Genomic DNA, 16326 nt, shown 5'->3' with positions numbered 1-16326 from the left:
GCACCTCGGCCTACAGAGGTATAAATACCCCTGCTTCATTCCCTCTGTCCTCCCATCAACACACCGAGAATGTCTTCGACGAAGCGCAAATCTACAATACGACAAACCGTGTCACCACCGGCCTCTCCGAATGGAGCAGTCTTTCCGTTATCATTCCTCCTAACCAGCACTTCCGCCCTGCACAGAGGGTCAGGAGCCTGCCAAGGTTCCTCCGCACGCTTACACCGACGGGCGTCGAATGACGCCCCGTCGACGTCGCCAAACAGAGACGGCGCTAGCCTCGCACGTAAGTGCTTTTTGGCCCCGATCTGTTGTGACTCCGTTTCTGACTTGGTGTACTACTACAGAGAGCCATTGAAGATGCCGTATGGAGTCTGTTGAAGCCGCAGAGCCATTGAAGATGCCGTACGCCATCTGTACGAGGCTGTGTACGAGGTCACGCGACAACTGCTGAACGGATGGGACAATCATTGTAGTACGTCTCATTCCTCCACTCGTTGACAGCACATTCTTATTTGTGGGTACTTCCTTCTGTTAGCCGATGAGCATGTAGAACAACCGCACTCTGAGCCTCGACGTTCGCGGCGATCGACTGCGGCGGCACAGAATCCATGATGACATCGAGGCGGCATTGTCACATCGAGGTCACTGCCCGACCATGGGGTTGCGGTAGGATGCTCTACGCGAGCATGGGATGTCCTTCCATCCTACATGTTGTCGTTTCGGGAGAGTGCTCCTGCGAGAGACCGTGTAGGTTGCAATGTATATCTTGTGATCATCGTCACACATGTGTGAAGCCGGGCAAGGACGTAGTCACCGTTCGCTGGGCATCAACGCGGCCGTGTTGTGATTGAAGCTGGCAAAGGCAGGGCCATGCCAGACCTCAAATTCAAACCTATCACCTTGTCTCATTTCCTGCAGAGGTGCACAATGACGAGACGAGTGACTTTGAGTAAGGTTCTAAGACAACTTGACTACTACATTGGCAGACACCGAGCGTCGGAGCATGTTCACATCGGGGTATTCCTGGGCACATTTGCCGTACACTGAACAACAAAAGGTACACCAGTACAAGGACGATGATACTACACAACGGCATCTCCGAGGGAAGCATAGCAGAGAACAACGAGCTTCTGTGGTGTCTTCAAGTTGTGTTGTAATAGCACTTATGATGAAGTACTGGCTGTGACGATAACGTCAAATATACACTCTCCTAGCAACTGTCAATTGTGTCAACCATCAAACAACGCGCATTGCATTGGAGCTTGAAAACAAGGACACTTGAGAAATCGTCCGCGCATCGCGTCCCACGTACATAAATATAGAGGCTCAGAATCGACTGTCGAGATAGCACCGCGCAACTCTGTTCAACTTGAAGCCTATATACACGACAGCGTACTTACGACCAGCAAATCATGGCCGAAGTCAACGAGGGCCTCGACGTCGTCGCACCGCCAGGCTACACCATAGGTACGAATGACATATGCTGCGCAACATCGGCTCTGACAACATCGATCTCAGGCGAAATCGAGATACCAAGTGAACCACTCGCAACCCTATCGTTCGACGGCATCGAGACGGATCCAATATTAATGAACGGGGCCCACTCATGCTCGATCCACGAAGCCCACTCAGCAGACCCATCCAACGAGGCCTGCGCATGCCCGCGTCGCGGAACTTACTACGTCCAGGACCCATTCCGGGATTCCGACTCGGACAGTGTAGAGGAAACGCCCACGATCGAGTTCTCGCAGCGCGAGGACGTCGCAGCTAGGCTCTTCGGACGCCATGCTCGCGTTTTCCGCGTCGCCTTCTCCGCACTTCTATACCTGATATCGTGCGTTGCGTATACGACGATGACCACCTTCATCGGTTGGAGTACCATGACGGTCGGGCTGGATAGGTCCTCCGCGTACGCCTTCGAGAATATCTCCTCCGCGGCGACAGTCGGCACCATGATCCTCGTGGCCATGTCATCCTGCGTCTGGACGATCGCAAGGCGACTCATGGAGGAGAGCCAGAGGCTGCAGGATCACGGAATCGATCCTTTTGGAAGAAAGGTGCCGAGGTGGTGGAGGGAGCCGCGGACCGGGACACTCCTTCCTGCGCCGCCTCAGCAAATCCAGCGTCGTGATTGGGCGCAATACCCCGCGCATCCAGTCTATATGGCGTTGGCATTCTTGCTGAGCGGCTTGTATGGTCCTGCATTGGGCCTGTCGCTGCTGTACGGAGGACGGAACGCGCCAGAGGGGATGCCGACTACGACGGACGCGCTGGCGTGGGGCGCATTCGGAATGGCATTCAGTCTCGCGCTGTTCATTATGATGGCCATGATGACGACGGCTTTGAGCATCCTTAGGCAGAAGATTCGGTACCGGGTGTAGGGAGATGTAGGAGGCAGTGGGAGTCTGCAGGTAGTTTGGTTGAATGTGCGCCTGGAGTGACAGAAAGCAGGGGCGGACTTACGTTTTGGAATACATGTTGTCAACATTTGCGTACTCAAAGGATCAGTGTTGGTGAAGCCCTCTGCGCGACTGGCCTCCAGGTCGTCGAACACGCCAGTGTTCGCCATATCTACTGTAAGCTTGAGACGCGCGTAAGCCAGCAGAAGCCTCCCAGTACCGGGCACAAGGAGACAAGAGTGAGATTTGGTAGAGTGGTCGATATGTTGTACGCTTGAATTGGCGGCGGCGAACTGCATGCTCGTGGCGTGACGGTATGTAAGTAGGGGGACCGGGGCCCCGAGGGATGGATCAATCGGGGTTGGGATCTGGCCGCCACAAGCGCGTCCAGAACGGCAGACCCGCTGCCAGTGCATGCAGATTCATGCAGCACACCGTACGCACATATCACGCGTGGCACGGACCCACTCACTCTGATCAATCGCTGCATTAGGTACTGTCTCACACAAACCAGAGTCCTCGTGCAGTGGGCACGATGTCTCCCGGGCCGAGTCGGTAGTACGGAGGTGTCACCAAGTGAGTACCTACCACTAATTGAATACCATAACTCCACAGCAAAGCCTTGTAATCACGGTGTAGGTGATCAGATTTCCAAGTGACGGCGCACGAGACAATAAGTGGTCGCGAGGGACACAGATGAGTACAAGCACTGACGCTGAGGCTCAGTCAAGGATGACAGCTTCGACTCGGGCGGTCACTGAGCGCTACGAGCTCATCAAAGTTATGTAACTGCGAACCCGACCATTTTCGGTGCGTCTTCTCTCCTCGTTGACGCAATCCTCCAGAAGGGTGACTTGGACTCTGTCTAGGAGACCCTCAGGTACAATGCGATATACAAAAGAGTAAGGATGGGGACTCGTGGCTGTCAACATCTCCCCTGGTAACTGTCGGTTAAACAACACAAAAAGCACTTACGTACGAAGAACAAGTGCGACGCAGACAAGAGTGCGGATGCATGGTACACAGCATTGATGCCGTGCATCCGTATATCAGAATCCAGCATGAGGCTGGAGATTCAGTACCGCGCCCTTTATCACTCAGTGAACACTACAGCTCTCCATACCTCCACTCGAAATCGCACCGCAAGCCATGCCCGGACCCATCAGTCTGTCGGAAGACCCGTTGCGTGGAGAACAGCCATCGCGCTCGGAGGGAGCATCGCAGCCGGAGGGGACGTCACACCAAGAGGGGACATCGCTCCCGGAACGCTCAGCGCGGCACCCACGTACAGAGCGAACGTCGCGTTCCGGGCGAGAGCGAGCACCACGCTCACACGGAGCATCGCGTCCCAAACGAGCGCCGCGCCCACAGCGGACCAGCTCAACCGCTCTGCTCGAAAGAGGTGCGTCCATTGCAACATGCCTTCCCTGTTGTCTCTGACCGAGAGAGCGATAGAGCTTGACGCCCTTGAAGGGCGCACTACCGACGAGCCAACGTCGCGCCTCGAGAAGATCGGCCTCCTCTTCTCCAGCTACTTCTTCACCTGCCTTTTCTTCGCCGGTGTCTGCGCCGTATACGCCGGCATTTCCACCTACGCGGCGTGGTACTTCCTTCAGACCAACGAACCCTACACCAGCAACTTCAACATCGTCTACGCCGGCCCGCCCGGCGCGGCGGTCCTCTCCTGGGCGTTCTCCACGACGATGTGGGTGTACCACAAGCTGGAGGCATTGTACGAGAAGAAGCACGGGATATACGAGCCCCCGAAGGAGATCCCGGAGTGGTGGACGTGGCAGCGCGAGACGTACGTTCCCCCGCCGCCGAAACTCGCTCGCCGCTATGCGGGCTACGCCACTGCGGCGGGCACGATCTCGGGGCTCCTCGTGGGCGGTCTGCTTGGACCTTTGCTGGGGGCGACGATGCGGCGGACGACGCTGACCAGCGCGATGAATGCGTCGGCGGAGTTGTGGTGCGGTGCTGTCGGTACAGGCATTGTCATTGGTGGTATACTATTTGCCCTGTCCGGTACGTATGGGATCTGGATGTGGTACGGGGGCAAGGAGGGTGAATGTTGAAGGGTTTTTCCGATTGTGAGTTTCTATCTGCCTGCTCCCGAGAGATGGCAAGAGATCTGAATGTCTCCAGACAGTTCTACTCACGATGGACATCATGGACTGTTTTGTATCGGGAAGAGTAGATTGACTACGGCGCATGTATAGAACTGGCGCGCCTCTATGACAGCTTATCGAAACTCTTGCGTTTTAACATGCACGTCAAGACGTATGCGGTCACATTCATCCTTGCAACATCGAACAACCTCTGACTCCAGTGATCCTTTCTCGCACGCTTTGGCTCCGACGAGGGTCCCCCGCTCCACGGTGTTGCGTCGCTCAGTCGAGCTGGCAAGTCGCGGGCCGCCAGAGCCTTCTGATTTTACGGACAACTTTGAGAATTAGATCGACAAGTCAGTGATACGGCCGCCGCGATGTCTTAGATCTATGGGATAATCAAGGCGAGGGGAACTTGTGACCGCTGAGTAGCCCAGAGCTGAACGTGAGCCTTAGCACGAGCTCTCGAGACGGCTTCAATAAGGCATCTCGAGACGTCCGATTTGAAACTGCCGAGTCACGCTAGGCGTCGTTGCGTTCGAAGTGTGAGTGGTTAAGTATCGCTGGTCACAATCCAAGTGCATGCCTCACTCAGGTTCTTGTAACGAGCAGACGGAGACGACCTCGCGCGGTGTCAAGCACAGTGAGGCTCGTATATGTCGAGTACAGCGAGCGTCATTGCGACTGATCCTCTCGGACATTGCAACTTCAAAAATCTGCCAAGGATACCAACGGGCATGCTCTGGCTGAAGATATCTGTTGCCAGACGACTGTCTGGTTCCAGACTATCCCCAGCGAGAGGGGCCTTTGGTCCCTATGCTTAGTTGGTTGTCTTTGACACCACACGGAAGTGATGAGGCTGCGATGTTCGATTCGTCTGTGCAGGCTGGTGAGATCAGGCATGCGCGATGCCGCCGGCGATGGTGATGTTTGGTATAAAGGCAGGATAGGCGTTGTTGCGTTGAACCATCGCACGAGGGTTGACAATCTTCGAACTTCTCGTCCACCCCTTCGAGGGAATCATGTATCCCCTCCATGGGCGCACACCGGCCTGAAAGTTCTCATGCAGCCTCCTGGTGCAGCTGTAGACCGCAATGAGTATACAACAATCAGTCCGTTTAAGATTAAGATGCTCACCTAGATTCGTTCCTACGCCAATCCTGGAACCCTGCACGTCTGCAACGATCTCCGACGTGTCCAGTTCACAGGGCTGCGCACCATCTGTCGTGCACAGGTCGTCAGCGCGTTGCACGGCCGTTCGTGGACCGTGTGCCGCTTTAAAGCGGCCGTCGTGCTGGCCCGCTTCGACGGCTCGACGGGTTCGGCGAGCATTGGAGTCCGGAGGCTCGGACAGTGCTGGTTAGGAGGAATAGTAACGACGCTGGGTGAGAGTCCGGAGGGCGGCAACAGCGTTGAGGTAAGCAAGTGTCGAATCGTCTCATCATGAGGGGGAGGGAGGGTTTGTTGAGATCGTCGGTGTGCATTGGCACCCTTTATATATCATGGACCCTCGCAGCCTGTGGCGGTGACCTTGCTTCGACGCTTTGACCATGCCACATTGCCCCTGTTCTGTGGCCTGGCGCCGCGCGTGGCTCCGGGTCTCATTCGCTTTGGCCAAGCACTTTGTTGAGGCGATTTGGGATGCTTCTAGCACTGTTTCGCTTAGTACTCTTTTTGTCTGCGTACCTTATTCCGTTGACAATAGGTCGGCTCCAATGGTCGTCCCCATCGAGCGAGGGATAAAGCGATGTGGCCACCTGGTTTGGCTACTATGAAGTGCGAGAAGTCGAACTCAACGCGTTGTAGGCATCAGCTTAGGCAACCGTCTCCTGCTACTGACACGATTCCGAATGGGACAACTGGTAACCGAAGCAGGAAGTGAAAACGGAGCCTACCTATTGGTGTCTTCGACTGCTTCAAATAGTCAGTCGATGAACTGGCCCATAGCAACGTAAGCACAGATCGCCGTCTCGCAGAAGAACAATAGCTGTGCATGTGCCACCACCAGTATGCAGTGATATCAACGATTGCCGTTTGAAGAAGGCAACATCTGGCAGCACATCTGCATTACAACGTCAACAACGATACATACATACCATATTCATCGCCTACTACATCGGAAACTTTTCGACACAGGGATGCCGCACATATGTTCCCACCCTCAGATATAGATTGGCAGTGTCGGGTTCAAGCCTATCCAGTCTATGCCCTCCACGAAGTCCTTCTGGTCAATCAAGAAGTCCTAAAACGATTTCAGTGTCTTGAAACACGCAATGCTCCGGATTCTGAATTTAAGACTCACAATGGGACATTCCACCAGGGCACCCCTCACTCGAGAGAGACGGTCCTTCGCATGTTCGAGTGAAATCTCTGAGACGACGTGTCCGGGCATGACCTTCGGCACATATTGCTTCGGTCGTAGTCAGCACTTCTAGGCCATACACAAATTTGTGGATGGACGTACAGCATATTCATCCCAGTTCTTAACCCAATTCGTTGGTACAGTACGGAAAATCTCTGCGAAGATCGCGCGGTTCCGCCTTGCAGTCTCGTTCCACAGGCTCATGGTGAGATCCGCGAGAGGATCCGCGACAATCTTGTCTTCGCCCTCGTCGGTCTCGTCGTCGTTCGGGTGGGGCGCAGGGCGCATGAACGAAGTGACTTGCTCTTTGCCTGCGCAGTACTGTGGCGGCATGAGGCCGAGGTGCTCTGTCCGGTGATGTATGAAAGAAGCGAAGGAGCATTTTGAGGCTTAGACATACCTCTGTAGAGCTTCCTACGGAAGGTGGCGGCGAAGCGTGCCGCCATGTACGGTTTACCGTCCATGGTGGTTTCAATCATGTCCTCGTCTTCAATCACTAAGGCGATCTCGGAATCGCCATTGCCCTGGACAAGACCGTCAGTGTGCATTCCGCTCCAAGCGACATGTCCTTACCTTCATACTCCGATCATTGATATTCGCAGAACCCATCTAGTCGGTACCCATCAGCTAGTCCCTTATCAGAGTTGTCGACAGCACATACGACGACTCTCCGGTCATCCACGATCATGACCTTCGAATGAATGTACACGAGGTCAGAGACATACGCAGCCTTCTCTTCCTCAGGCGTGCCTAACCATCCCTCCTCGTTCAGGTTCGTCCGGTCCTCCATGACATGCTGGACGACGTTGTCGGAGATATCTCCACCTTCTCGGAGGCTGACCGCAGCGCGGTGCCACTGGTCGACGATCTCTTGTGCCTCCTCGTACGTCTGTGGTAGCGCGTACGTCTCGGTCTTGAGCTCGGGTTGCTGCCCGGACGCACTCGGCTGGTCGACGATCTTACCCGTTGGGAGGACGACAGTAGTTTCTTTAGGTGCGTTGGCCTCCTCGTCCCTTCCAACCCAGAGACGGGCGAGAGCCGTCATGGCCTGGTGGAACTTGATGCCGCTACGTTCTTCGATGACTTTTATGAAGGATTCTACGAGCCAGTTGAGTAAGGCGATAGGATCCAGATAGATAGACTCCTACCGTACGGAGCGTTGATGCGATCGTAGGTTCGTAGGTGATAGAAACGAATGTAATCCATTCTAGCATACCGTGTGAGAAGGTTCAGACTGGTGGAACATAAACAACTCACGGCTCATATCCTGCCTTGCTGATCTCCTCATAGATGCTATGACCTCCACGATTCATGGTACGGTATTGAGCGGCCATGATTGTCCTGATTGACGTCTCGTCCTTAACTGGACAAGCAAATCAGAATGGACTGAGGCAGAGGATGCACGACGGGCGTTACCTGGTCCTGCAAAGCCAGGAACTTCGGGAATCACTATGACCACCTATCGCCAGGACAGTCATGAGAAATCTAGATCGGCATGATGGATAACACGATGCGCGCTGACCTTGAACTTCTGGTTGTTACGAGCTGCTAGAAGGATTCGGTCGACGAGAGCTGCTGCGATTTGATTTTTCACGGGATCGTCTTTCTGCTGTGTACTCGAAATGCTACGAGACCAAAGTTCAGAGAAACGAACGAAAGGTCATAATATAGACACTCACAAGAATTGGTTCTCTACATTGTGAGGATATTAAGGCGAATCTAAACATCACGCAACTAAGCCACTTACCAATATATATGAAATGGTTCGCCTCCATGATCAATTGACAATCTGAAAGGACTTTGTCAATGTGGCGCATTCCCGATGGCGAGGACACTCTTACAAGCGTTCTGGACGCTGTGCTCTGTCAGCACGCCGTTGCTCCAGTCGCTCACGCTGCGCACTGCCTGTACGCGGCACGTCCCGTTCGGCGGTCGCGGATACAACTCCGGATCGTCGAGGTCGTCGAACTGCCGCGCAGTGAGGTGTTCACCATGGAATCGTTGACGGAAATGCCGGCCTATCTGGTGCCACTTTTCGCGGTAAGGATGGACTATGGGATGTTCAAGATTAGGTGATGGGATGAGGGACAGGACACGTCGGAAACTTACGCACGACAGCTTCGTCGGGAGCTGCTTCGACATCATGCGGGAGTGCGAGCCAATCGTAATGTCTAACATCACGATGCGTGAGCTTCTGACGATTGTAGTGATGCAGAATGTCTTCCACCCACGTATCATGACTGTACTGTGAGACTCATTAGCCCTTGATCACAACCTGCCTTGCAAGGAGGATACACACCTTCCTTCGCTTGATTTCATTCCAGCGCTCCATGAAGTGCTGTACCAAATCAAGTACCGACGGCCCGCAGATCGTCAAATGGACCTTTATGCGATGTGTTGAGTATCAGGTACCACTTGGAGAGAGCTACATAGCCACATACATCGTGCCACGGCATCCGCGCAGACTCGAGCACGCTCAGGCCATTGCTCACATAGTTCTGAACGTCCTTGAAGTCCATGATACGCGCGTTGTTGTAGTCCTGCCCCGGGAAAAGCGTGCGCGTCAGGTCTGTAGGGTGCACATCCCCGAGCGGGTGCATGTGCGTGTCCCAGCGCCCGAAGCTGAGATCGAGCCCGCCAACGCCTGCGCGGTGGTTGTCTACTATCACGAGCTGTGTGGATGGTAAGGAAAGGACTTCGTAGAGTATGGAAGGAGACAGACCTTTTCGTGGTGCGACCAGAACTCGACGTCGTCTGGGAAACATCAGTACAGGCGATAGAAATGACTGTATGTGTTTCACACCTTTACTCCCGATGTGATCGGGGTGACGCATGCACGCAATGTTGGGGTGCAGCGCTTCAAGAGCGTGCTACCAAAGCGATTCAATTTCGGCGACGGGAAGCGACACCGAACTGCTTACCTTAGTATGAGACGAATCCATGGACATTTCTTGAGTGACTTCCTTGTATACGACGACATAGATCCGGACGCCCTCTTCCGCCTTGCGTTTCAGCAGGCGGTCCAAGCGCCATTCCTTATTGAAAGCGGGCGGGCGGCGCAAGTACACTTCGGGAGTCAACCACCAATCCTGAGGTACGATCGTGAACCGTTGAACAAGACGAGGCAGAGAATATCACACACCAAGATGAAGATGCACTCGCGGGCACTATCCAAGACTTCTGAAACGGCATAGAAGTAATCATGTCCGTCAATGTGCCTGTCAAGAATGTCAAGGTCACAAGCGTGTAAGCGACGACGGGGCCCACCATTTTACAGCATTGGATGGACGCTGCTCTGCGAAGGACTGGAAACGGTGGCCGTCATTGATTTCGGTCCGTAGCGCATCAATACGCTTCTCTTCTGGGGTATCATGCCGACCTGTAAGGAGTATTACGAGAAGACATCACTCGACACAAGGAAAGACACACGGTTCGGATTCAAAAACCCTACGCATGACGACACACATCGCTATAAGCTTGTCACAGGACCACATGAAGCAGTAGGGTACGCACCATCGATGGTGTCCCAAGCGCCTTCGATGCCCTTGGGGATATCCTTCTCAATCTCTTCAACGGCGTGCTCGAGTTCCGCAAACATGGCTGTAGCAAAGGGTATATCTAGCCTCCGATGAACCCGCAGCCGTTATTTATATGCAAATAGCACGCGCCCATCAGCGCTCCCAACACAGACTTTGAGGAAACGTAACTACGGATACGGTGGGAGTAACCGGACATACTGCGCCGCCCGCGACAGGCACTGCCAACGAGATGTACACTGCAGACGCTGCCATGGAGCTCGCCACCGGTGTTCTATCCTTCGCTTGATGGATGGAAGCTCCACAACGGCGTAAGTACTTGCAGTTATAAGATGAGCCGCACCTAATACTGCGCCGACCAACTATCGGCGGACCTCGGCGGGCACCCCCAAGCCGATGCAAAGCTTAGCAGGGCGACCCAAACGACAGCGTTCGATCCTCGGACTAGGTCAGGATCTGTTGCCCCTCGGTCGCACGAGGACCTTGCTGTGCGGCAAACGCGAGGCAAACGCAATGTCCAAACACAGCTATAAGCGTCTGTTCTGACATGGACGCTCGGGCTCAACTCGGGCTCGTGGAGGAGGAGGAGGGCGTCTGGGATTTGTCTGGGGTGGAATCTCTCACACTTCGCGCTCGCTGCGATGGCTTGCGCTATGTACTGTGAAGTATTGGAAACGGAGGTCAGCTTCTCGTTCGTCGACGTCATTAAACTCCGCCAGTCACTCACCTGTACGATTTTGCATAGCCAGAAACACTGTGGTCGTGGAGTATGACCAATGCATGGTGCGCAAGTGAGTCACAGTGAGTACTGTCCCAAGGCTGCGTATGAACTTACAGATTAGAGGGATTCTCATTTGAGAGTATAAGTAGTGCCGTGACACCAGTGGATGACACCGTGACGGCTACCGCGTTTCGCATTGACAAGCCCGGCACGATAGTAATATGAAAACCAAAGGAGGGAACCGCGGTGGCAGGGTACAACGTCGCGGAATGACTAGTACTGTGAACGTCTCTGTCTGACTTGAACGTGGTCGCGAGGAGGAGGAGGAGGAGTGCATACGGACGCCACGTGCACATCTATTCTTGGCAGCGCTTCAGCGCTTAACACGTTTGGCGAGGAGGATTGCAAGTTCAACGTGCAACGTTCAACCATTACGACGCAACTTGCTGAACAACTAAGTACTACAGCAAGTAGAATATTCTCAAACGAGCGGATCTGTGTAAGTCGATATGTACATAACTTCCAGCTGGTTCGCGCTCATGAGATCCTTTCGACGTGATCGTCAGTTCTTCCCACTGTTCCAGTGGACTTCGGAATCATTGTCAACTAGTCTCTACATCGTCGAATCGCTCAATGCCGTGATCTTCCCTTACCGGTTAACTCAAGGCTATCAACTCCACGCACTTTGTGACTGCGCCGGTCCTTTGAGATGAAATCAAGGTACGCATGTTCCATGGTTTCGCATACTACATATAATCATACTCACGGTCCATTGTTGCACTTCGTACGAGTCCATTGGAGATCGTCCCTGGCTCCCTCCGCATTCAGAACATAGCACGACCACAAACTCGCCAAGCGACATTCACCAGTCCCATGTAACGTGCATCACCGCCACGCCGATCAGCAGAATAGCAAAGACCACCCCGGTCCCGACGCCACCGCATATCATCGCTTGCACCAAAGTCAGCGTGCCATCCATGACACCGTGCTGGATCAATATCGCTGTTCCCACTACAGGTCCGAGCAGCCCGGACGTGAGCAGGCCTGCCACGACGCTGTGGAAGAAGACTGTGGATCCGTAGCGGCAGGCGAGCTCCGGTGGTGGGGGGTCATTCGTCTCCGTCTCGTGCTGCCATCGGTATCGTCGGCTTGGCTCCTGGTATATGCCGTAAGCAGCCTCGTATAACTCCTCTAGCCGATAGAATCCCCAGTGGACAGTGGTGAACCCGACCGAGAGGATGGATCCGCCGAGGGCACCCAGGAAGATCACGTTGGCGTCGCCCGCGTACGGCTCTTCAGGGATGAATGCCAACGGGACCAGACCTAAGAATGTCGATGCGCCAGCGTACGCAGCGAACACTGCAGCATAGAAGATACACTGCAGCGTGTAGTCGACGAGGAGTGTCATGGCCTTCTTGCTGTGCACGCTTGGTATTTGTGGCGCTGTGAAGTGGAGGTTGGGCCATTTCTGGAGGAACGCATTCGATAGGCTCGTCCACTTTGAGGGTCGCTGCATTGGACGGTTGCCGATCGCTCCTTCGACGAGCGTGTCCGTCGATCCAGTCTCGCACGACTCGAGCAGGTATGTGGCGTCTTCATTGTCCGGGTGTGGTTGTTGAAAGCAGGTGTCGACGCTACCAGACCCTAGACTCGGATGCGGCAAAAAGATGCCTATCATGGCCTGCAAGGTGGACTCGGGATCGAGGGCAAGTGTTCTTGGCTCTGTGGAGTGGATGCAGAAGAGGTGATGGGCTAGTACCGCTCGCCGGGCATTCTTTTTATCGTTGAGCGGCGAGAAGGCTGTGTCCAGTTTGTCACTGCATTTAGAACACGTCCTCAGGCTCGAGCTCTTCAGCCAAAGCTTCTGTGTGGCGTAGCCTGCGGTTTCCAGGACAGCCATTGCTTAGAGCCGTGGCTGTTCTGCGACCGTATGTCGTGCTTTGGCCTGCGCTGTTCTGTCATAGTATAGCGAGGCCGGCCTGCGTGCACTGCTTCAGCCTCGTCCTCGAATGCTGCTGCACCGCCACGCGAAACCTGACTGTCCATCCCACGTGTCTACTGCATGCATGCTCTCAACATCGGGTCTCGAGGGCGATGCGCCATGCGCCACACATATGGTAACTTCGTGTCGCTGCTTTGCTCAGAGCCTCTCTACCTGAACTTGCTTTATCGGGGACCATTGCCGAGCCACTGCTTGCTGACTATTCTAAAACCTGAGTACCGACTTGCTTTGATTGACTTCTGAGCCGCGTCACCGTGAGTTAACCCCGATACAAGTATAATGCTGACGACGGCGGCTAATTTATTCCCGAGGACGGCTGCCACTCGTGCATGCTTATATACCGATCCCGATCATCTCGCAAACGATGAATGAGGATCTGTCTGAAGGCATCGATATCGCACCGTCGCGGGACTCGGTCACGAAGGATACATGCTTGTGTGCGACCGCCGTATTGTCTCTTTGAAGGTATGTACATATCACAATAGAAGTCCGTCATTGTCCTACATGAATCCCCCAATACACCTCCGCATCCCGGGACTACAAGACTATATACCGGTTCTCCGATGCCAATAACAATCTCTGTCTTGCACAGGATATGCCGAAAAGTGCAATGCTAGCCACGACCCCAGTACCAGCGGCGCCGCATCTCAGAGCATGCAGTGCCGTCATCGTGCTATCCATCAAGCCGTGCTGGATGATTATCGTCGCTCCCACCCAAGGTCCGAGCAGCCCGGCGACAAGCAGACCCAAAACAAAGCATGCCTTCGCTACAGACCACGCATGACGGCCCGCGAGTTCTGGCTGCGGAGGCATGTCCGTCTCGCATTGCCACGTCCGCGGATCCTGAAGGTCCGGTTGCTTGTATATCCCGTGGGCCTTCTCGTACCACGCCTCCAGCTCTCTGTACGCCATAAGCGTCGTGGAGAACGCCACGGAGACGATGGCCCCGCCGAGCGCGCCAGCGTAAACGACGTTGTCGGTGAAGTTGCTGGCGTAGGGTTCCTGATCCGAGAGAAGCCATCCTCCCAGCCAAGTGCAGGTGCCAGCGAAAACGGCGGAGACGGTCGCGAAGAAGACGGCGGCGCAGTAATAGTTGAAGGTGAATATCACAATCTTCTTCAACCACGTCGTGGGCCTTTCCGTGTGCCCCACGGGGATGACAGTTCCTACTAGATTGACCTTTAGGACGATGTGTGAAGGACTGGTGGCGATGCAAGACTCACCGTCGTTCTCTGTGCCCGATATCGGTTCCGTGTGCGATTCCTCCTTTGAGGTAGCGGCGTCCGACTCCAACTTGAAGAAAGGAGTGGCGTCTTTCGCGGCCCCTTCGAGATCAAACTGGGGCAAGCGAGTGTACCCAGAGTGCAACGTCAGGAAAGGAAGACGGAAGAAGGCCATGGCTTGCACGGAGCGGTAGGAGGCCACTGAGATATGGGAATGTACTGGATGGAACTGTAGTGTGCGGAGGTGGGTGAATCGTATTCGATGCCCTGCTCTCATTTATAACCAAAGGACGAGAAGGCTATGTTCAATCTGCTATCGTAAGCATGTATCCTGCCTGCAATTGTCTCGGTGTCAGTGAAGTTTGGAAGCTTGAGGCATAGCTTGCGGTTGCCACGGCTGAGGCCTGAGGTATTGAGGCTGAAGCTTCCACACAATACCAACGAAGCTGCATTGCATCTCCTATCTGACGGGCAATTGTGGCGCAAACACCGTGTACTACTGCAGGCTATGGCCAAATCGTATTCCGCCGCGCGATCTGCTCTGCCTTGTTGTACTTGAACCGTATCGGCCGAGGACTCGTGGGCCGTAGTCAAGTGCAATTGTAACAACAGATTGGGTCAAAGTGCCACACTGGCAACAAGCGAAGGCCCTGTACGACTCGGAGTATCCGTATACCTAGTATTGTCAGTGACTTCGCACACAGCCTCCGCCTATGCCAGTGAGCGACTCCGACAGAGCCATCCTATCGTGAGCTGCCCGCGTCGCACACGCCTACAGTCCACTGGCGTCGTGTGTAGGAGGTCGTTTGAACGATTATTGTCGCCTTCACGCTTCAGTACGATGGCCATAGACGCTGAATATGAGCAATGTACTATCGCTGAGCGAGGCGTACTCTCAGTGTCCCTAAGAACGGAGTCGCCGGTTTCGTCACGATATTTATCCGTGCCTCGCTGAGCGACGAAGCATGAATGCAACCAAGGAGGTCTCTCGCCACATGTGAAACTCATGACCATAGATAAATTGACGGAGGCGCACTATGTAGGTCTGTACTAGGTAGCTATCATAGGTACGGCCCACTGTTCTTGGCTATACAAGTCCATAACCACTTGGGTATCCTCTCCCCATCTCGCGGGCGCGCATAGACCCAGCAGTAGACCAAACCTCACACGTATCAACACTCGGCGTCCCTTCCCCTTACAGAGCTTCATCCATAGGTACAGGACAGGCAGACGAGTATACCGCCAATGACAAGCCCTGTACCGGCCGCGCCACATCCCAGCGCCGCAGACGCAGTCATCGCGCTAGTCACGATACCTCGCCGTATGACCGTTCCGAACACAGGTCCCACGAGCCCGCCCATAAGCAACCGGAGATCGTACAAAAGCGGTGACGGAGCCCGCGTAACGGCGGGCGAGCTTCGGTGCGGAGGCACGTACGTCTCGCGCTGCCACGTCCACCACTCCGGGAGCTCGCTCGGGGCTCGTATATCCCATGGGCCTCTCGTATATCTCCTCGAGCTCGGCGTAACACCACATGACAGTGGTAACATCAAGGACAGGATGGTCGCGCCAAGCATGCCGGCGTAGACGATGCTGAAGTTGCTGGTATAGGGTTCGTTCGTCTGGAGGAGTACCAGCTCGCGTAGGTGGAGGCGCTGGCGTATACGGTGCAGGCTGCGGCGAAGGAAGCAGGAGAAGATGTAACTGGAGACCAGTTGCCGATCTTCTCGAGGCGCGTCGACGGCTCTTCGGAATGCGCCCTTCAAGGGCGTCCAGCTCTGCGCCTCCCTCGTCAGAGACAACGGGAAAAGGGACGATAAAGATCATCTACACACCTCTTTCGAGCTGAGCGGTCAAGCCGGTCCGCTGTGTACGCTGTGTTCGGATGGTGTGCGATGCTCTGTGCGAACGTGCGGCGCGCTCCGACCGGGACGTTCTCTTCGTGTGCGATGTCGGTTCCGCGTCGACCGTC

General features: G+C 54.7%; 6 protein-coding genes across 6 annotated transcripts; 2 read left to right on the top strand and 4 right to left on the bottom strand.

Moving 5' to 3' along the window:
• Positions 1-1140: 1140 nt before the first annotated feature.
• B0H18DRAFT_124784 (uncharacterized protein) lies at positions 1141-2751 on the top strand. The gene has a single exon (XM_048036738.1). The coding sequence runs from the start codon at positions 1416-1418 to the stop codon at positions 2382-2384; it is 969 nt and encodes a 322-aa protein (XP_047886660.1). The 5' UTR covers positions 1141-1415; the 3' UTR covers positions 2385-2751.
• A 382-nt stretch (positions 2752-3133) lies between these two features.
• B0H18DRAFT_1044565 (uncharacterized protein) lies at positions 3134-4726 on the top strand. Its single transcript, XM_048030727.1, has 5 exons — positions 3134-3212; positions 3272-3342; positions 3392-3804; positions 3858-4492; positions 4552-4726. The coding sequence occupies exons 3-4, from the start codon at positions 3552-3554 to the stop codon at positions 4475-4477; spliced, it is 873 nt and encodes a 290-aa protein (XP_047886659.1). The 5' UTR covers positions 3134-3212; positions 3272-3342; positions 3392-3551; the 3' UTR covers positions 4478-4492; positions 4552-4726.
• A 1896-nt stretch (positions 4727-6622) lies between these two features.
• B0H18DRAFT_1044558 (phospholipase D/nuclease) lies at positions 6623-10584 on the bottom strand. Its single transcript, XM_048030726.1, has 24 exons — positions 10386-10584; positions 10302-10319; positions 10140-10251; positions 10015-10090; positions 9794-9961; positions 9676-9742; positions 9595-9626; positions 9314-9544; positions 9172-9255; positions 9104-9117; positions 8982-9043; positions 8714-8923; positions 8620-8661; positions 8552-8564; positions 8395-8497; positions 8289-8331; positions 8130-8235; positions 8021-8079; positions 7534-7970; positions 7446-7481; positions 7273-7396; positions 6975-7219; positions 6813-6920; positions 6623-6752 (listed from the first exon to the last, which is right to left on the bottom strand). The coding sequence occupies exons 1-24, from the start codon at positions 10468-10470 to the stop codon at positions 6672-6674; spliced, it is 2556 nt and encodes an 851-aa protein (XP_047886658.1). The 5' UTR covers positions 10471-10584; the 3' UTR covers positions 6623-6671.
• Positions 10585-11991: 1407 nt separating this feature from the next.
• Positions 11992-13029, bottom strand: B0H18DRAFT_959720 (uncharacterized protein; the record flags this gene model as incomplete). The annotated part of the gene is made up of 1 exon (XM_048042847.1): positions 11992-13029. One exon carries the CDS (start codon positions 13027-13029, stop codon positions 11992-11994), a length of 1038 nt encoding a protein of 345 aa, XP_047886657.1.
• A 464-nt stretch (positions 13030-13493) lies between these two features.
• Positions 13494-14806, bottom strand: B0H18DRAFT_1044555 (uncharacterized protein; the record flags this gene model as incomplete). The annotated part of the gene is made up of 3 exons (XM_048030725.1): positions 13494-14300; positions 14355-14621; positions 14797-14806. 3 exons carry the CDS (start codon positions 14804-14806, stop codon positions 13669-13671), a joined length of 909 nt encoding a protein of 302 aa, XP_047886656.1. The 3' UTR covers positions 13494-13668.
• A 420-nt stretch (positions 14807-15226) lies between these two features.
• On the bottom strand, positions 15227-16326 carry B0H18DRAFT_1144240 (uncharacterized protein; the record flags this gene model as incomplete). The annotated part of the gene is made up of 3 exons (XM_048035673.1): positions 15227-15609; positions 15670-16132; positions 16190-16326. Coding segments are annotated over 3 exons (805 nt in total), but the record flags the coding sequence as incomplete, so codon positions are not given.

The sequence above is a fragment of the Fomitopsis serialis genome (assembly GCF_022376445.1).
Source record: "Fomitopsis serialis strain Sig1Antser10 chromosome Unknown B0H18scaffold_154, whole genome shotgun sequence".
NCBI classification, from domain to species: Eukaryota; Fungi; Basidiomycota; class Agaricomycetes; order Polyporales; family Fomitopsidaceae; genus Fomitopsis; species Fomitopsis serialis.
The sequence above is the reverse complement of the archived record's forward strand: the minus strand, read 5'-3'. Positions and strand labels throughout refer to the sequence as shown.